Below are 18,460 nucleotides of genomic sequence, written 5' to 3' on the forward strand. Positions count from 1 at the left end.
AAAAGTTTGTAATATTAATATTATTTCAACTCTATACAAATTTAATATATATGTATATATATCTTATGGGAACCATTTAAAAGAAATTTTTAAATTGACTTGAATTATATAGCTTTTAAATAAAAGTATTATTAAAAAGAAAAATAACTAAATGATGTTTAATTTCACGGGACGGGTAATATGATGGGACGGGTTTGGGTTGATATTTATAAAAGATAGTATACCACGGGTGAAATCCTAAAATTAACAATCAAAATAATCTATCAAACAAATTACATTTTGATTTTTTTAAGAAAATATAGCCCCGCGGTGTACCGCAGGTTAAAATATAGTTGTAAAAATAGCCATTTGCACCACACACAAAAATAAAAAATATTGTAAATAGCCAAATTGTAGAAGGTATTCATTGTGGATTTACATAAGACAATGTACGTAATTAATTAGCCCTTAGAATATTATCCCCAACTGGCCACTCCCAATCTGATTTGTTGGCAACTAAAGTTTTTATTTAATATCATAATCAAAAGTTATGAAGTTATGATTGGCGTCACGATTAATAACAGATAAGCGCGTTGCGTAATCATAATTATACACGGTCAATGTTTAATTACATTACAATTTCCCCCGAAAAAACATTTGCCTAGTTGCCTTCTCAGACAAGTCTCCACGATCTCATAAGTGCCGAAGAAACTTTCAAAAACCTCTGCTCTGTTTTCCACAGAAAGTAAAAATGATGAGTAATCTGAAACTTGGCGTTGAAGTCATAAGCGCAAGACTCAAACCTAGAGAGGACTATGGCCGTGTTAACGCTTTCGTCGAGCTACGATTTGAGGATCAGAAAGTCATAACTACGACTAAGATCGATGACTCAAGTCCGGTGTGGAACGAGAAGTTCTTCTTCAACATCTCTGATACAGAGGATTTATCAAATCAGTTTCTTGAGGCTTACGTTTACAATAAAACCAGCAGCATAACGAAATCATGTCTAGGTAAGATTCGAATTTTGGGAACTGCGTTTCTGCCGTATTCAGAAGCTGTTGGATTGCCTTACCCTCTTGAGAAAGAGAAATGGAGTATGTTCTCTTCCGCTGCCGCCATTGGAGGCGAGCTCGCTCTAAAAGTGTTCCTCACTGATAACCCCTATCCCAAGGTACCGAATCTAACCCTTACAAAGAAGATTCCTTCTAAATCAAGGCACAAATTTCACAACATCCCCACAAATGAGAAAAGTAAACATAGCCCACAAGGGAATCAGCAACCGTCTCAACCTCAACCGCAATCGCTTCAACCGCAACCGCCTCAACCGCCACCGATTATGGACTCTTCTCTGTTTCAAGCACCGAGGTTTAGTTCTCCGATACCTACAACTATGGGATTTAATCCGAATCCACCGGATTATTCTGTCAAAGAGACGAATCCGATTCTCGGAGGAGGCAAACGAGCAAGATCGAGTGATCATGATCTCGTCGAGCCAATGGAGTTTCTCTTCATCAAAATCGTGAAAGCTAGAAATCTTCCATCCATGGACATAACCGGAAGTCTAGATCCGTACATCGAAGTCAAACTCGGAAACTTTACCGGCAAAACAAAACATTTCGAGAAGAATCAAAACCCGATTTGGAACGAAGTCTTCGCTTTCTCCAAATCCAATCAACAATCAAACGTTCTTGAAGTTATCGTGATGGACAAAGACATGGTCAAAGATGATTTCGTCGGTTTAATCCAGTTTGATCTCAATGAGATTCCGACACGTGTCGCACCAGACAGTCCTTTAGCTCCAGAATGGTACAGAGTCAACAACGAGAAAGGAGGCGAGATTATGTTGGCTGTTTGGTTCGGTACTCAAGCCGACGAAGCGTTCTCAGACGCGACATACTCAGACGCGTTAAACGCTGTTAACAAATCGAGTTTGCGTTCCAAAGTCTATCATTCTCCTAGGCTTTGGTACCTCCGGGTTAATGTCATCGAGGCACAAGACTTAGTTATTGTACCAGACCGGACTCGATTGCCAAATCCATATGTTAAAATCCGGTTGAATAACCAATTGGTTCGAACCAAACCGAGTCAGTCGCTGAATCCAAGATGGAACGAAGAGTTCACGCTCGTCGCGGCTGAACCGTTTGAGGATCTGATAATCTCGATTGAAGACCGAGTCGCGGCTAACCGAGAGGAAACGCTGGGAGAGGTACATATACCGATTGGTACAATTGATAAACGAATTGACGATAACCGGACAGTACCTAACCGTTGGTTTAGTCTTAAAACTGAGAACCAGAGAAGAGTCAGATTCGCGGCGACGAGGCTTCATCTAAACGTTTGTCTAGAAGGAGGTTATCACGTTCTTGATGAATCTACCTATTATAGCAGCGATTTAAGACCGTCGATGAAAGAGTTGTTGAGTCATAAGCAGCCGTCTATTGGTGTTCTTGAATTAGGAATCTTGAGAATGGAAGGTTTGAGTTTGAGCCAAGAAGGTAAGAAAGAGACGGTGGATGCTTACTGTGTGGCTAAGTATGGAACCAAATGGGTCAGGACTCGGACCGTTACGGAGTGTTTAAACCCGCGGTTCAACGAGCAGTACACATGGGAGGTTTATGAGCCAGCAACCGTAATCACAATTGGTGTTTTCGATAACAATCAGATCAATGGTGGTAACGGTAACAAAGGAGATGGGAAAATTGGGAAAATCAGAGTTAGAATCTCGACCCTCGAAGCCGGAAGGATCTACACTAACTCGTATCCGCTTCTTGTTCTTCGACCTTCAGGTTTAAAGAAAATGGGGGAATTGCATTTGGCGATTCGGTTTTCTTGCTCGTCGATGTTTCAGATGCTAATGCAGTACTGGAAACCTCTTCTTCCCAAAATGCATTACGCGAGACCGTTGAAAGTCGTGCATCAGGAGATTCTTAGGCAGCATGCGGTTAACTTAGTGGCAGCTCGGTTAAGTAGAGCCGAGCCGCCACTTAGAAAAGAAGTAGTTGAATACATTTCGGATTCAAATTCGCATTTATGGAGCATGAGGAAGAGCCGTGCGAATCTCTTCAGATTAAGTTCAGTTTTCTCTGGTTTACTCGGAACCGGAGAATGGTTTCAAGACATCTGCAGGTGGAAGAAACCGGTAGCAAGTACAGCTATTCATGTCATCTACCTTGTGTTAGTGTGTTCGCCGGAGATGATTCTTCCGGTGATGTCGCTTTGCTTGTTCATGCTTGGGGTATGGAACTATAGGCTCCGTCCAAGACAACCTCCACACATGGACACAAGACTTTCATTTGCAGACAATATCCACCCGGAAGAGCTTAACGAAGAGTTTGATACCTTCCCTTTTTCGTCTCAAGACCCGGGGATTGTAAAAATGCGGTACGAGCGGTTGAGGAGTATCGCAAGTAGAGCTCAAACTGTTGTGGGAGATATAGCAGGTCAAGGAGAAAGAGTTCAGGCTTTATTAAGCTGGAGAGATCCAAGAGCAACTTCAATCTTCATGGTGCTTTGTTTGGTTTCTACTGTCATTTTGTATGTTGTGCCGTTTAAGGTTTTTGTTCTTCTAGCCGGACTATACATCATGAGACATCCAAGATTCAGGGGAAAGACACCTCCTGGACTTATTAATTTCTTCCGACGACTTCCTGCTAAAACAGATTGTATGCTGTAGAATGCTAAAACGTATAAGAAACAAGCAAATTTTTTTCCCATTTATCAAAGTCAAGAGACCAAATCAACTAATTGAAAGCTCGAAACACGCAGCAATTCCTAAAATTACTAATTGTCTTCTTTCCTAAACATTACCAATAGACTATTTTTTTCAGGGAGGTTAGCTCAAGTTTAATATCTTCTTCTTCTTCTTCTTCTCCTAGATTCAATGCTTATATATACATGAATCATCCACGCATTAGATCAATGTCCATATGGGGGTGATGCATATCCATTGACCTTGAACCAGTTGACCAAATGCCTACAGGAGTCTGAACAAGGTTCTGACTTTGCTGAGGAACAGGAGGTGACGTTGCTGCTGTGTTATCGTTGTTGTCCAAAGCAGCGGTATCTTGGACATCTTCAGAAGTTTCTTCTCGTTTTTTAATCTTTCCTTTCGGAATCGCCCAAATGAAGCTCCCAACGATGACCTTTTAAGGAGGCAAAACACAAAGTTGAGAAAAAGAAATCTAAATTCATGTAAGGAAATTGAATTTAACAAGCGTAGCTCACCTGGACTTGGCTTGCTGCTATTAGAGGACCTCCAATTCCACCACCAATGACACGACCATCGGAGCTAGCAAGTGAGACCGCTAGACTTCCAGTGCGGTTTGGGTAGTCATTGTCAGTTGTGTTCAGATAAGAAGTTGAGAGTGATATGAGCTCGAATAGACCCTACAGATTTTAAAGTATACACCAATATGAGTAACGTTTTTGTGTCTTCTAGAAGATAATAAAATGTGAGAGAAAATTCGATGTAACCTCGTAAGTAATAGTTCCATGAGATGGTGCTGGCTGAAGAAGAGTTGCAGTAGAGACAGCTCCACTTGCGGATAAGACACATATCGCTCGTGGACCTTGATGCGAAAAGGATATAACCTTTGATGCAATGTCCTAAAAGCAACACCAAGAGTGCGATTTTCTCAAGAACTACAAGAAAGATTACAAAGAAAAAAAGAACAGATTGATCAAGAGGAGACATAAGAAACATACTTCACCAATGGAAACTACGATTACGTGCGGGGTGAAGCTCATTCCAGACGATGAAGGCATCATTTCACCTTACAAAAAAAGAATCAAAGTTCTTCAGAAAAATCACAGCTTCTTGTAATCAAGGGGAAACAGATGCGATAACAAAGTTTAAGAGAAAGGCCATGGAATAATAAAAGAATATATATTGAATTCAACAATTAGACATTATAAAATTCAGCAGCTTTAATTAAAGCTTAAAAGAGCCAATAACAGTTGTAATTAGCTATAATAACGTCCCACCAATTTTCAAAGAAACTATATATAATCAATTAAGCTCATAACTTCCCACCATTTTCAGAGCCAATGTCCTTGTCGGAAAACTACATATAATTCAATAAAGCTCACAAGTTTACACCATTTTCAGAGGAAGAGAGATTAGGGCTATTACCAATGGAAGATAGCCGTTGCTTCTTGCCGGAGCCAGGAGGTCTTCCACGGCCACGTTTGTTAGAGTTTGGGGAAACGTTGGAGACAGAAGGAGACAATGCCAACGAAACAGAACCATCTTGTCCATATTTTCTAGGCCGTCCTCTCTTCCGCTTCAGAGACGTGTCACCTGAAGGAGGAACAACCACAGCTCCCGCCGCCGCTGAAGAATCAGCCGGAGAAGACTCAACGGGTAAAGGAGGAGGCACGAATCCAGTAGAGACACCTCCAGGGTTTGACCCAAAAGGAGAGTTGGAATTGGTGAAATGATGAAATCCTTGTGATCCGTGAAACGTAGGTTGAGTTTGAGGAGCAGGAGGAGGACCTGAACCGGGTATTCCTCTTTGGATATAGTAAGAACCCGACCCGGATAACGCCATTGCTTCTCTTCGATCCATAGCTTAGCAAAAAGACTCTGACTTTAACTTAGTAAAAGGATGTGCAATTCGATAAAAGGTTCGAACTTTGTGGCTAATGGCTAACTAATAGGGGAAGGGAGAAATTAAAAAAAAATTCTTCAGAAAGGGATAAGAAGAGAACAAAATCAGAATCTAAAAGGGTTCTCGATAGACTTTAAAAGATATAAACTTAGAGAGTAAGGTAACAACATGCAACCGAAAATCTCTGAAAACTTATCAAAAACACAAACTTTCGTTTCACTAAATGGTTTTTTTTTTTTATGTAGCTTTAGTATCAAGCTATATAAATCTCAAGATCCAGAAGGGAAAAAGGAAAGAGCTTTAATTTTCTTCATCAGTTATTTCTCTCGCTAAAAGTAAAGAAATGAAGTATGAAGAAGCTTTCTCACCCATCAACAATGGTGAAGAAGAAGAAGGAAAGATTTCTAGGGTTCTCTCTTTCTTCAGAGTATGTGATGTTGCTTTTTGCTTTTACTGGGGTGACAGAGGGAAACAGAAACAAACAAAAAAAGATCCAATCAGATCCTTTCTCCAAGAGTTGAAAGCATTTACTGTGGATTACAATACAATGGGATGATGAGGAAGGATTTCAAAATTCGAAATTAAATTTGATGTCTGTCTTTTGACTGTGTAATAGACTTCTTTCTAGCATCTAGCAATTCTTAGGAGGGATCCATCCATCATCATCATCATCTTTGTGTGGCTCATTCTCAACGCTATAGATTAGGTGCGTGTATCAAACGAAGCATTGGGAATGAGAGAGTGAATCTCACGCTTCTGAATTGGAGAGTGAGTGAATAGTGATGTGATCTAGTCAAGACTTCTTTGTTCCTCACTGGCTTCCACTTCATCATATAGAGTCCTTCTTCAAAAAATCGCTAGGCGTTAGTCGGGCGTTCAAGCTGGGTCTAGCGCCTAGCCGGAAAATCGGAGATTAAATTGGGATTAATCGGAATTAGTTTTATTTTATTTTTTACTTATATATTGTATATATATTATTATTGCAGAACAAAAATTAATACTGCAATATGGTCCAGTGGTTATAAGCGTGTTAACGTCATCCCAGGTGCCAAGTTTGAGTAGCCCCGCTCACATTGATGCTTGTTTTGTTCATTTTAGATTTAATTGATGATAAATGACCAAAATACCTTTGTCTTCAACCTCTTAAAAACGAGATCTGTAAACCCTAATTCGGCCGTCACTTAATTTTTCTTCACTTTTTATCATTTTTTTAATTTTCTTCTATTGTTTATTGCTATATATGCTAGATCCATCAAAGAACTATGAATTTCAACCTTCAAAAGAACAAAAAATCAAGTTTTTTGAATAATTCCGATTTTTGAGCCGATTTGACCATAATCCCGGCGGTCCCTTGCCGCCGAGCGACTAGCCGCCGCGAAATCGACCGCCTTGGCCGCGTTTTTGAACAAGGTATAGAGCTATATTGATGATGATAAACAAAAACCTGCCTAAGCTTTCAAAATTTATGAATCCCAATCTTTAGATTCTATTTTACCATAAATACTAGAGACTAACAATTATATATGGGCATTAAGAGAAATTTAACATGAATATAAACTGCCATTTTGTGGATAAATTAAGTAATTATTGTTCTTGTCTAGGCTCTGTCCACTTTAAATCTTCATGTTTTCTAAAAACAATAATTTGGACCCCAAAAATCCATCAACAATACAGAATCTGAACTTTTAGTACATGTCATGTGAAGTGAAGATCAACAATCTATAACCCAGTCTAAACCTTATAATAAGATAATCTCAATAAACTTTTATGGGCCGGATAGGAATAATTAGGCCCAGTATTTAAGGAAAATCATTTAACACATCGAAGTCCAATGTTGTCCTGAAACGACGTCGTTTGGAATAATTAGACCCAGTATTTAACACATCAAAGCCCAACGTTCTTCTAGAACGACGTCGTTTGCCTGCGGAACGTAAACGATCCTGGAACAACCGTTTCAACTACCTTTTTCCTATCACTTCTTTTTCACCTCTCTCTAACTCCGATTTGCTACCTTACGCAGCCTCATGTATTCACCACCATTCCTCTTCATCATCCTCGTCTCTACCAAACCCTAAACCTAAAACCTCTAATTTTCCCGCCAATGTATCAGTCCATGAATCTATCCGTTTCTTCCAATTTCGCTCACCGATCTCTCCTCGAGTCACGATTCCCTATATTCTCCACCGGATTCCGCAAATCCGTCAATCTCAAACCTCCCCGTGTGTCATCCGGTCCCGAATCCGGCGATTCCGGTCACGAAACCCTAACCGAGAAGCTTATCTTGCTCCTCAGAGCTGTTCCAGATTGGGCCGACGAGATTAAAGAGCGTGGGATGCAGCAGAAACGCTCTCTCTACACACACGAGAAATGGGTCGAACATAGAAGCTCTCTTCGCCATGTGCGTCATCTACTCTCGAGCTTTTCTTCACGAGTTATACTCTCTTTGATTCCACCTGTTTTCTTCTTCACAAGCGTCGCGGTTGTGATCGCCAGTTACAATTCCGCCGTGGCTTTGGATTGGCTTCCTGGTATCTTCCCAATTCTTCGATCTTCGTCGTTGCCGTATCAGCTCACGGCTCCGGCTTTGGCTCTTCTTCTGGTGTTTCGTACGGAGGCTTCTTATTCTAGGTATGAAGAAGGAAGGAAAGCTTGGGTTGGGATTATTGCTGGAACTAATGATTTAGCTAGGCAAGTGATTTGTTCCGTTGATAGCTCCGGTGATGAATTGATTATCAAAGATTTGCTTCTTCGTTACATTGCAGCTTTCCCTGTGGCTCTTAAGGTAAAAATCGATTTCTTGCTTGGATCGATTCTTGTGTCTAGTGTTGGTTTCTGTGATTGATTGGAAGTTTGATTTCATTTGCAGTGTCATGTGATTTATGGTTCAGATATTGCAAGAGATCTCCGGAATTTGATAGAAGCAGATGATTTATCTCTGATTCTTCAAGCAAAGCATCGTCCCCGTTGTGTAATCGAGTTCATTTCTCAGAGCATTCAGTTGCTAAAACTAGACGATGCAAAGAGAGATTTGTTGGTAGGATTCTTGAATCCTTAAACTCTCCTTTAAACTTCTTGCTATGAACACTTGACACCAATATATGTTCCTTGCATTATTGCAGGAATCAAAGATGTTGCATTTACATGAAGGCATTGGAGTTTGTGAACAACTCATGGGCATTCCGATTCCTCTCTCTTACACACGCTTAACCTCGAGGTTTTTAGTCTTTTGGCATTTAACTCTCCCAATCATTCTCTGGGATGAATGCCATTGGATTGTTGTTCCTGCTACTTTCATTAGTGCTGCATCCCTGTTCTGCATAGAAGAAGTACTTTGTCCTCCTCCTCCTCAACACTTAACTGTGCCTATTTAGTTGTTTATCCTCTTTTGCTTAAATCCTTAACCATGAAACCTTATTTTTGGATTGAACTCTGCAGGTGGGTGTTCTTATAGAAGAGCCATTTCCTATGTTGGCCTTAGATGAGCTTTGCGATCTTGTGCATAGTAACATCCAAGAAGCTGCTAAATCTGAGAAAGTCATACGTAATCGCATCATTGCAAAGATAAAGCTCCGCGAATTCAAGCACTCATCAAATGGTCGGCATAGATCTTGATTTCCCGTTGGTGTGAGTGATGCAGATTGTCTTCCCGAGGGAGTTAAGAACATGTGATGCCTTAGGTTAGCTTTGATATATACGTATCGTATAGATGAAACACCTTATACCAATAGTTGATAGGTAAACTTTTGCCTTTACGTTTGTATATCTTCCTTTTGTATATGTTTATGTTGTATATATAATATGCAGATTCAACCTTTACATAAGTCATAGTTTGGGTGAAGGAACGCAGGTATACCATATTTGCATGATTTAAAATCCATCTACTATCTCTTGAACCAAATTCTTTGGCCTTGTTGTTGTTGTAATGTGGCTTTGCACCTAAATGAATAATATGGAACTCATTAAAGACACAATTGGCAAAGTCCTCATGAAATGAAGAGTTTAAAAAGCTATAAAACTTAAGCTAAAAAAAGTAAAAACAACCATGGCTCAGAAGTGTATTTGCCACTTAGAAAACATGAACACCCACAAGGAACCACGAAAAAATAAACTAGTTATCATCAAATATGATCAAGGACCGACTTAAGAGCCAATGATCCTTGCCACTTGCCTCAAATCCTCTACATGGTCTAGAAAGATGTAAACTTTACGTTCCTTAAAAGCTTCCATTCCTTGGATTCTAACCCTTGTGAGAGTATTACTCTCGGGATTGTAGTAGGAAAGGTAGAAATGATCGGTTATAATGTCATGCGACAACACAATTTCACCCGTATCACTCGTTCCAACATATATTTCTTTTTTGCAACTATTGTCTTCCAGGGAGGAGGCCTGGAGGCGGAGGCCAAAGATAGATATAACTCGACCATTGGTGTGTTTCGGCATCTTCTAAAACCCATAGTTGCATTTCAGTAGTAGGTTCTCCGGAGTTGCTGTTCCACGTAAGCAAAGCTAATTTACCCTTGTAGTTTACGAGAGTCGATTGAGTAGTATATACATTTCCCGTGCCTTGAGCAAATCTTATACACTTGAATTTCTCAGATCGAAACTCAAAGCAAACTACACCAACCGTGTGTATGCCAAGTAATACAAAACACCATTGACGCATATCCCATCATATGCCGAATGATTAGATGTACGATCCACAACAACAAGTTCATGTGGTATGTTACATGGGATCATTCTCCATGATGGATGAGTTCCAGTTCCTAATGTCAAAACTTCAACCTCATCAGACCTAAAATAGCGTCGGTTACGTGTATGGCTCATGCACAGTACTTTGAATTGTTTGTCGATAGGATCATACCCTAAATAGCTTGTCACTCCCCTCTTCCTCTTTGTATTCAGGTTGGGTAATGCCAAGGTTTCTCCTGTGCTAGGGTTACATATCAATGGCACATTAATTGTCCCTCGCTTTGAAGTGTGTTGCTTTAAACCACATACAGGACGAAAATTTTCATATGGACGATTAATTGGGAAACTCATATGAATTTTGACTGCTAAACGAGAAGCACCTTGAGGATTTGATGATGAGAAGAAGAACGTTTTACGGTCTTTTAGGACGGTGAACAATAGCTTCGGGCGAGACGAATAGATGGTGTAGAAAGATTCGGTGAAATCTTGATTGGTAAGTGTGGAACCACATAGCTTCGATACGCAACGAAATCTAGCTAGACTTAGCAGGCAATCTCATGAATATCTCAATAACAATATCAAACGGGATCGATTCTGAGATTACTTCTTCTTCATCCCTTTTATTCGTTGACAAAGATGGTGAATTGCACCGCCGTACTTTCATGACTTGGCCGATACGCTTCCTGTAAGCCCTAAAGTCTCCTCTTCTTTTTTTCTTTTGCACGTCTGATAGAGTATTTATAGATGCCTCTGAAGATCTGGGGAATCTTTCACATAAAAAATATAATATAAGGGTGTATGTATATAATAATCTCATAGTACGATGGTCTGAATGCGAAATATGAAAGAAAGCTGGTTTCTTTAGAGTTAAGAAGAAGCGACCTCTTCTCTGATACCTTTTCCAGGAAGCTATGTGTGGACTTTTGGAGCTCACTAATTGATCTGTACTGTTTCGATCTGTTTCTTCGATTTCAAAGGTTTTGAGTATCCTCTGTTCTTGATCTGTTCTTGTGCATAGTATTAATAAAATCCAAGAAAATCATAAGCAATTTTAGTTAGCAAAAAAAAAAAGAATATCATAAGCAACCCCGGATCATTTCAAATAAAAAGCTCCATGAATTCAAGCACTCATCAAACGGTCAGCATAGATCTTAATTTCCCGTGGTCGCAATCTGATGCATTTTGTCTTCCTTGAGGGGGTCATTATAAATTCTCTAACTCTATTATAGTGTGTGCTTATTAAACATAGATATCATCACACGCAGGCCTGATCACACAATTCGCAAAGTTTGATTGCTCGTGAAATTCAATAAAAAGGCAAAACCTTAAGCTTAAAACAACTGTCAAGTGTATGAACCACTGATAAAAGATAACACAATCACTAGAACATAAAAGAAATAGTAAACTGACTATGTTACAAGCCATGATCTTGAAAACTTGACACAAGCTTCACATCCTCTAAATGGTCAACAAAGGTGTAAGCTTTATGACTCTTAAAGGTTTCCAATCCTTTGATTTTAACTATAGTGATAGTGTTCCTCTCGGGATTGTAGTAGAGAAGGTAGAAAAAGTTGGATATAGTGTTTGGGGACAACACAATTTCACCTTTACGAGTCGTTCCAACAAAACATAACTTGGTCTCTTCATATACATTCCTCCACGGAGGAGGCAAAACGTAGATATGACTCGACCATTCGTGTTTCTCGGCGTCTTCAAGAACCCATAGTTGAATACCGGTGCATACTCCATTGTTAGACATGTTGGGCTGAAGCTTAGCTAATTTACCCTTGTAGTTTACCAGAGTTGAATCAAGCTGTCCTCTCAAGTACATTTCCATGCCAGGACCAGCAACTTTCTTGATATAATTGAATTTATCAGATCTAAACTCAAAGCATACTACATCAGGATACCTGTGGTCAGAAACACCATGGACAATGGCTAAGTAATACAAAACACCATTGATGCATACCCCATCATATTGAGAAAAGCCATTAGTATGCTCCACAACAGTAGGATAATGTAGTATGTCACATTCGATCATTTTCCTTGACGGTTTCTTCCCGGTTTCTAACGTGAGAACTTGATGCTCTTCAGAATCAGCTCGTCCTACATATGCCCGCGTCATGCACAATACTTTGAACTTTTTGTCGATCGGATCAAACCCCAAAAAGCTTATCACTCCCTTCCTCCTTGTTTTCACTTTGCATAAGGCCAAAGATTCCCCTGTGCTGGGGTTACATATCAATGGAACCGTAACCGTCGTTCCCTTTGTAGTTCGTTGATGTGAACCACATACCCAGCCATGAACAGGACGACAAATATTAGAGGGACAGTTAACTGGGAAACTCATATGAATATTGGCGGATATAGGAGACAGATCTTGAGTATGTGGTGATGAGAAGAAGAACGTTTCACCGTCTTTTAGGCAAGTGAACAATATCTTCGGACGAGACGAAGATAAGGTCAAGAAGGACTCGGTGAAATGTGGACCTCGCAATGTGGACTGCCATAGCTTCGACACGTAACGAAATCTTGCTATAGACTTCGCAGGCAATCTCAAGAGTATCTCGATTACGAGATCGAACGGGATCGGTTCGGATTTCACTACTTCTTCTTTCTTTGGATTCGAACAAGATCGTTTCTTGCGCCGTGTCATCATGGTGGAGGCGGCTTCTCTTAAAACCCTAATGACTCTTCTTTTTTCCTTCCGGCTGATTAAACCTAATAACCAAAACGCTTAAAACGTGTCTCTCAAGATCCCGGGTCTTTCTGGTTAAAATGAAAATATAAAGGCCTACATGTACAGTATTTAATAGTATGAGGGTCTGCATGCAAAATAATTAAAAAAGGAGTTGACGATTCAAAACGATGTCGTTGTGGTTCTTAGAAGAAAGTGATCTTCTCTTCTTCTTCTTCTTCCTTCGCCGGGAAGCTCACAAACGGAGAACTTGGGACGTGCCCTGAAGGTAAGTTCTTATAGATTCCTCGCAATTTCTCATCTAATTTCTTCGATTGTCAAATATACATCTCGTTTTTCTGAGACGATCTAAGATCTGTTTCGATTCTGATTTTTGTTTTTCCTAGAGTTGTAGATCTGATTGTATGTGTAGTGGTTTTGATATAATTTCTGACGGGTTTGATCTGTGCACTGTGAGAGCTAAATAATTGGTTTGCGTTTTTTTGTACATTGGATCTGTACTGTTGGAATTCGATCTGTTTCTTCATCTTTGAATGTTTGATATGTTGTTATGGCAATGCTCTTGTTTATCTTCAAAGATCTTGATTAATACTGCTCTTGATCACAAAGATCACTTATGTGAATTCCTACTATAAGTTAGTTTAGGGATTAAGCCACATCTGAGTCAGTGTTTGTTTCTTTTTTGGCAATGAACAGGGATTTCTAGAATCAATTCACAATGGCGTGTATAGTAGAGGAGACTGAACGTGCAGATCAATCAAATGAGACACAAATTGCGCTTATAAGTGGAGTTCCTGATGATATCTCAAAATCCTGCTTGGCTAGAGTTCCAAGAGAATATCACATGGCAATGAAATGTGTTTCAAGGAGATGGAGAGATTTCGTGTGCGGTGATGAATTTTGGGATTATCGGAACAAGTTTAACTTGGCTGAATCTTGGATTTATGCGTTGTGCCGCGATATATCTGGTGGTGTCTTCTTACACATGCTGAATCCGTTCTCGTCCAAAAGATCATGGAAAAGAATCCATGAATATCCATATATCCCAATGAGAGAAGGCATGGGTTTTGCAGCATTGGGTAAGAGACTTTTTGTGTTGGGTGGATGTGGTTGGTTAGAAGATGCTACTGATGAGGTTTATTGCTATGATGCTGCTATGAACACTTGGTGTGACGTAGTACCTCCTCTTTCAACTAAAAGGTACTTATATTTCTCTTAGGATTCTTAATCTCGCCATTAGCAACCAGCTTGATAATGTTCTTTCCAGCCCTTAATTTTCCTCCGATTGCATATGCAGATGCTACTTTGCTTGTGAAACGCTGGATGGAAAAATTATGGCAATTGGTGGGCTAGGATTGAATCCAAACGCAAAACGAACTTGGGACATCTATGATCCTTTGACCAGAACCTGCAAATCTTGTTCTGATGTAAATATTGTCCCTGAAATAGAAGATTCATTTGTAATGGACGGAAGGATTTATATTCGGGGTGGTGGTGGTGGATCTTCCAGTGCATCTAGCGGGATTTGGGAACGTATGGATGATGATATGGCATCAGGATGGCGAGGTCCAGCAGTTGTTGTGGCAGATGAGCTCTATGTTTTGGATCAAACTTTTGGAGCTACGCTAACAATGTGGTGCAGGGAAACAAGAATGTGGATTCGTATCGGGAAGCTATCTCAATTGGTGATGAAGCAGCCTTGTCGGCTTGTTTCTATTGGAAATAGTATCTTTGTGATTGGTAAGGATTGCTCTACTGTGGTGATTGATGTTGAGAATGTGAGGAAGACGACAATGAATGGAGTAATGGTGTGTTCTTCTATACCAAAGACTTGGGATGATGATATAGAAGTTATTAGCTGTAAATCTGTAGCCATATAATGTCTACCACTCTCTACTTTTCTCTTGGCTCAAAAAGCTGTTTCTGTTGTTCATGTAAAATCACAAGCTTGTCTGAATCACACACAACACTGTCCTCCTGGTTCATAAACAACAATCCCCAATTCCAAATCTCAAAATTGGGTGACAAAAAAGTTATACGAATGAACATACTAATCTCTCAATGTGGTTGGTCTGCAAACAAGAATTGATTACAGTGAAGCTACTTTCTAAATTAGCTGTGTTCCAGGAGGTGGCAAAAAGCTATGAAGTTTTTGTATCTTCCCCTTGAGTTCTTCTAGTTTCTTCAACTCGTTGTTGCTTGATAACGAGGTCTCTAACATCCGATAGACTGGTTCGCTCACACACCTTCCTCTCTCCACTGTTTGCCTCGAGCACTCAAATGCATCATTGGCTCTTCTTCGAGCACACAATGCAGTGGTGAGGAGTTCCAGTGCGTGGCCATGAGGGCAATATCCTTTCTCCAACATATACTTCCAAAGGTCTAATCCTAAATTGACTTCACCGTTCTGACAGAACAGCTTCATCAGCATCACTACCGTTGGTGTTTTTGGAACCAGAGATCTTTCCTTCATTTTCTGGTAATATTCACATACCCCGCTGAATCCAAACTCTTTCGATTTCATCATTCCGATAAACATCGAGTGGAAAGTTACACTGTCAGGCTCAATTTCTTTCTCTTCCATCTCTTTCATCACCTTGATTGCATCACTCACATCTCCACACTTCATTAGACTACTCATCAAAGCATTATAAGCTCCGCAATCAGGTGTTAAACCTCTCTTGGGAATTTCATCGAACAGTTGGCGTGCTTTGATCTTATTCCGAACAACACCAGACCCATGAATCAATGTAGTGAGTATCTGTACTGTGATATAAATATCTTGACGATCCATATCTTCAAAGAGCCTCAAAGCTTCCCCAAAGTTTCGTTTTTTGCAGAACCCATCGATTCTGATACCGTAAGTTACGGAATTAGGTTTGAATCCTCGTTTCACCATTTCATGATAGAACAACTCCGTGGCCGTAATATCACCAGCTTCCTTAAACCCTAACAGTAAAATGTTCATCGTCTTGACATCTGGCTTAAACCTGGAATGCAATTTTTCGAAAATTGATCTCGCCTCCTTCATCTCTCGCTCTGTGCAAAATGCTCGTAGAAGAATATTGAACTCATCGACACCAAATTTCTTTCTGAATATCTCTTTCTCCATCTTCACGAACGCTTCTAAAGTTTCTTCATAAGACCCAAATTTAGCGATTTTGCAGAGAATGATGCTCATAGACTTGAAACTCAACAAATCAGGATAATCTTTTCTTATTTCCGCCATTAAAGCCCAAGCTTGATCGAAATAACGCATCCGTGCGAGAATGTGAAGTGTTTTCTCGAAGGAATCAGAGGTTGGAGAAGAGTTAGAGCTTTTAAGGGAATACTTGAAGAATTCGAGAGCTTTGAGGCCATTGGAATGAGCAGCGAAGAGACTGCCGAGAACTTCTGATACAAATTCCGGTGATAGAGAAGACAAAGGGATGTGCTTGGTGAAAATTGGTTGAATTGGATGATTTGGGAATGGATGATCATTGATGATCCTTGTGATAAGTTCGATCTCTGTTCTGTTTCTCGATGTAGATGATAAAGATGAAGACGAAGAGAGTACCGGAGCAAGTAGACGACGATACGAATCGGAGGAGGTCTTCTTAAGCATTTTTCTCTCAACCAGAAAATAATATTCAGACCGAAAGAATTCGAAACCTTAAAGGAACTACTCGTGCCCATTTCAGTTAACCGAACCGAAATTATGTCGAAAAAATGGAAATCGAACATCGGTTGATTTTGGTTTATTAAAACATCGGTTTATCAAAACTTCGGTTTATTAAAACTTGTTGGACGGCTCCGAATATTAGCTTTTAGCAGAGATAAATCGCGAGCTTACTTGTCAGCATCTGTGGAGAAGAAGTACGTTTGGCGGAGGCGCAAATTTTCTTTTTTGAACTGGTAATTTTCCATTAATCCACACAAAGATCTGTGAGTTCTTGTTCATCTATGCCTTTACTCGCGCTTCTCTAGTTTAAAGTTTGGTTTACTTAGGATATGCACGGAAGGTGTTTGTTGATTTGTCTGTGAGAGTCTACTGATTCCATTTGTGATGAAATTGTGTCACATAGTTTCTGTGGGGAGAGTTTTAGTGGATTTTAAACAATGAAAATCTTCACTTGTTGCTATTCTCTCATTAGGGATTAAGTTTAGTGACCAATTCGAAAAGTTTGGTGAAAGAGGAAGAACATTGCTTTTGTCTTCGAAACTATAACTTCTTAGGTTAACTTGTTGCATTCAACTAGTGATTGGCCAATGTGACTACGATTTAACCCGCTTACCGAAAAACTCGCTTGTGAACTTGTCTTGCTGAGTAATGTAAGCATATTGGACTGTAGGAAGTTAAGTGGTGGTACTCTAGTAGCAATGACAACGGAAACGGCAAAGAAGAAGGGAACTCCACTGATTCTTAAAACAGATAAGGCACAAAAACTTGTAAGATTTTTTCCTTCTTGAAGCACTAAGTCCCTGGATCAAAGCTAATAATTTAGATCTTCCATTTGATCAATGAAATATATTTGTAAGTTGCTTACTTGCGTTCAAATAATTTGGTTTCATCTCACCGCTTTGAGTTTGTGCGTTTTGCAGGCTGAGAAGTGGGTTGCCAATATGACGAGGCCCGCAGAGGATGATCCTATCGAGACTGCACAAGAAGAACGACCACACAGGTGAACACAAATATCTTTTTACATGTTAAATTGCATTACATTTGAGGAACTGAAGCTGAATATAAGTATCGTGGTAACCCCTGCGTAGACTTGGACTTGGTGCTAAAGTGTCACGACAAACAAAGCGTAGACCCTCAGACGACCCTCTCGATCAGAAACTAGAAGCCAAGTTTGCTGCAGGGAAAAGAAAAAATGCAAGATCGGTTGCAGAATCCGCTGGTTCTAGTAAGAACGTTGGTGATGACAGTGAGGGTGATGATGAATCAGAAAGCAAAAGTCAAGCATTCGGCAAGAAAAAGAAAAATACAAGTACGCCTCATTAGATTCTGTGATGTACTATATAGTTTAAGTCATGGCCTTGTATTTGTTTTGATTGTTGGCAAAGAGTTAAAACGCTTAATTGTAGTTCTATTGGAACATCATGGTGCCTCGTAAAAACATCATCTTTGTCTTATTTAAGTTCAAGCCTCAAAGACTTAAAGTTGACAGAGTACAACTACACAAGAAAGTACGACACTTCAACGACTCCAATGAAGACGGTTAAAAGAAATTAAAACGTTGTCGTATTTTAATTTGGTTCAATTTGTCGGTTTGAGCAAACCAATTCAGACAAGAAATTAAATTTCAACTGGCGGTTAAAAACGGGAAGCGGCAAAACGAAATCACAGTACACGTGGAACGTTTACATTGGATTGATCCATATGATTCATTGTGGTCCTGCGCACGGAGGATTACCCTAGCTTAATTTTTTTTCAATCAGATATATGTTTTGTCAAATATGGTAGGGATTATTGTACAAAATGCCAATTTTCACCCCAATTCTT

The 18,460-nt window shown here is 39.8% G+C and overlaps 7 protein-coding genes and 1 pseudogene across 8 annotated transcripts; 4 read left to right on the plus strand and 4 right to left on the minus strand.

The window, feature by feature from the left end:
• Window positions 1-510: 510 nt before the first annotated feature.
• On the plus strand, window positions 511-3,692 carry LOC9312673 (FT-interacting protein 1). The gene has a single exon (XM_002876559.2). It carries the CDS (start codon window positions 731-733, stop codon window positions 3,650-3,652), a length of 2,922 nt encoding a protein of 973 aa, XP_002876605.2. The 5' UTR covers window positions 511-730; the 3' UTR covers window positions 3,653-3,692.
• Window positions 3,667-6,199, minus strand: LOC9312674 (AT-hook motif nuclear-localized protein 11). The gene is made up of 5 exons (XM_002878328.2): window positions 5,111-6,199; window positions 4,684-4,751; window positions 4,453-4,584; window positions 4,204-4,365; window positions 3,667-4,121 (listed from the first exon to the last, which is right to left on the minus strand). The coding sequence occupies exons 1-5, from the start codon at window positions 5,544-5,546 to the stop codon at window positions 3,879-3,881; spliced, it is 1,041 nt and encodes a 346-aa protein (XP_002878374.1). The 5' UTR covers window positions 5,547-6,199; the 3' UTR covers window positions 3,667-3,878.
• Window positions 6,200-7,403: 1,204 nt separating this feature from the next.
• On the plus strand, window positions 7,404-9,465 carry LOC9314443 (UPF0187 protein At3g61320, chloroplastic). Its single transcript, XM_002876560.2, has 4 exons — window positions 7,404-8,370; window positions 8,455-8,622; window positions 8,708-8,914; window positions 9,024-9,465. The coding sequence occupies exons 1-4, from the start codon at window positions 7,690-7,692 to the stop codon at window positions 9,198-9,200; spliced, it is 1,233 nt and encodes a 410-aa protein (XP_002876606.1). The 5' UTR covers window positions 7,404-7,689; the 3' UTR covers window positions 9,201-9,465.
• Window positions 9,466-10,028: 563 nt separating this feature from the next.
• Window positions 10,029-11,020, minus strand: LOC110228421 (annotated as a pseudogene).
• A 562-nt stretch (window positions 11,021-11,582) lies between these two features.
• Window positions 11,583-13,049, minus strand: LOC9312675 (F-box protein At3g61340). The gene has a single exon (XM_021025909.1). The coding sequence runs from the start codon at window positions 12,934-12,936 to the stop codon at window positions 11,692-11,694; it is 1,245 nt and encodes a 414-aa protein (XP_020881568.1). The 5' UTR covers window positions 12,937-13,049; the 3' UTR covers window positions 11,583-11,691.
• Window positions 13,050-13,124: 75 nt separating this feature from the next.
• Window positions 13,125-14,964, plus strand: LOC110228420 (F-box/kelch-repeat protein SKIP4). Its single transcript, XM_021025910.1, has 3 exons — window positions 13,125-13,243; window positions 13,672-14,175; window positions 14,273-14,964. Exons 2-3 carry the CDS (start codon window positions 13,694-13,696, stop codon window positions 14,853-14,855), a joined length of 1,065 nt encoding a protein of 354 aa, XP_020881569.1. The 5' UTR covers window positions 13,125-13,243; window positions 13,672-13,693; the 3' UTR covers window positions 14,856-14,964.
• Window positions 14,786-16,589, minus strand: LOC9314444 (pentatricopeptide repeat-containing protein At3g61360). The gene has a single exon (XM_002878330.2). The coding sequence runs from the start codon at window positions 16,577-16,579 to the stop codon at window positions 15,083-15,085; it is 1,497 nt and encodes a 498-aa protein (XP_002878376.1). The 5' UTR covers window positions 16,580-16,589; the 3' UTR covers window positions 14,786-15,082.
• Window positions 16,590-16,766: 177 nt separating this feature from the next.
• LOC9314445 lies at window positions 16,767-18,095 on the plus strand. 2 transcript variants are annotated; one of them, XM_021025921.1, is made up of 4 exons: window positions 16,767-16,869; window positions 17,307-17,403; window positions 17,557-17,636; window positions 17,725-18,095. In XM_021025921.1, the coding sequence occupies exons 2-4, from the start codon at window positions 17,335-17,337 to the stop codon at window positions 17,957-17,959; spliced, it is 384 nt and encodes a 127-aa protein (XP_020881580.1). In that variant the 5' UTR covers window positions 16,767-16,869; window positions 17,307-17,334; the 3' UTR covers window positions 17,960-18,095. The 2 variants fall into 2 exon arrangements, with proteins under 2 accessions (XP_020881580.1, XP_020881579.1); XM_021025920.1 differs by having other exon boundaries at window positions 16,804-16,899.
• Window positions 18,096-18,460: the final 365 nt, after the last annotated feature.

The sequence above is a fragment of the Arabidopsis lyrata genome, assembly GCF_000004255.2.
Source record: "Arabidopsis lyrata subsp. lyrata unplaced genomic scaffold ARALYscaffold_5, whole genome shotgun sequence".
Lineage (NCBI taxonomy): Eukaryota > Viridiplantae > Streptophyta > Magnoliopsida > Brassicales > Brassicaceae > Arabidopsis > Arabidopsis lyrata.

Coding starts and splice junctions, on each gene's coding strand:
- LOC9312674 (XM_002878328.2), bottom strand. CDS start 5,546: ATGGATCGAAGAGAAGCAATGGCGTTATCCGGGTCGGGTTCTTACTAT. Junction 4,366..4,452: donor ATGGAACTATTACTTACGAG/GTTACATCGAAT, acceptor TAAAATCTGTAG/GGTCTATTCGAGCTCATATC. Junction 4,122..4,203: donor TAGCAGCAAGCCAAGTCCAG/GTGAGCTACGCT, acceptor CCTCCTTAAAAG/GTCATCGTTGGGAGCTTCAT.
- LOC9314444 (XM_002878330.2), bottom strand. CDS start 16,579: ATGCTTAAGAAGACCTCCTCCGATTCGTATCGTCGTCTACTTGCTCCG.
- LOC9312675 (XM_021025909.1), bottom strand. CDS start 12,936: ATGATGACACGGCGCAAGAAACGATCTTGTTCGAATCCAAAGAAAGAA.
- LOC9314443 (XM_002876560.2), top strand. CDS start 7,690: ATGTATCAGTCCATGAATCTATCCGTTTCTTCCAATTTCGCTCACCGA. Junction 8,623..8,707: donor ATGCAAAGAGAGATTTGTTG/GTAGGATTCTTG, acceptor GCATTATTGCAG/GAATCAAAGATGTTGCATTT. Junction 8,915..9,023: donor CCCTGTTCTGCATAGAAGAA/GTACTTTGTCCT, acceptor TGAACTCTGCAG/GTGGGTGTTCTTATAGAAGA.
- LOC110228420 (XM_021025910.1), top strand. CDS start 13,694: ATGGCGTGTATAGTAGAGGAGACTGAACGTGCAGATCAATCAAATGAG. Junction 14,176..14,272: donor CCTCCTCTTTCAACTAAAAG/GTACTTATATTT, acceptor TTGCATATGCAG/ATGCTACTTTGCTTGTGAAA.
- LOC9312673 (XM_002876559.2), top strand. CDS start 731: ATGATGAGTAATCTGAAACTTGGCGTTGAAGTCATAAGCGCAAGACTC.
- LOC9314445 (XM_021025921.1), top strand. CDS start 17,335: ATGACAACGGAAACGGCAAAGAAGAAGGGAACTCCACTGATTCTTAAA. Junction 17,404..17,556: donor CAGATAAGGCACAAAAACTT/GTAAGATTTTTT, acceptor TGCGTTTTGCAG/GCTGAGAAGTGGGTTGCCAA. Junction 17,637..17,724: donor CAAGAAGAACGACCACACAG/GTGAACACAAAT, acceptor ACCCCTGCGTAG/ACTTGGACTTGGTGCTAAAG.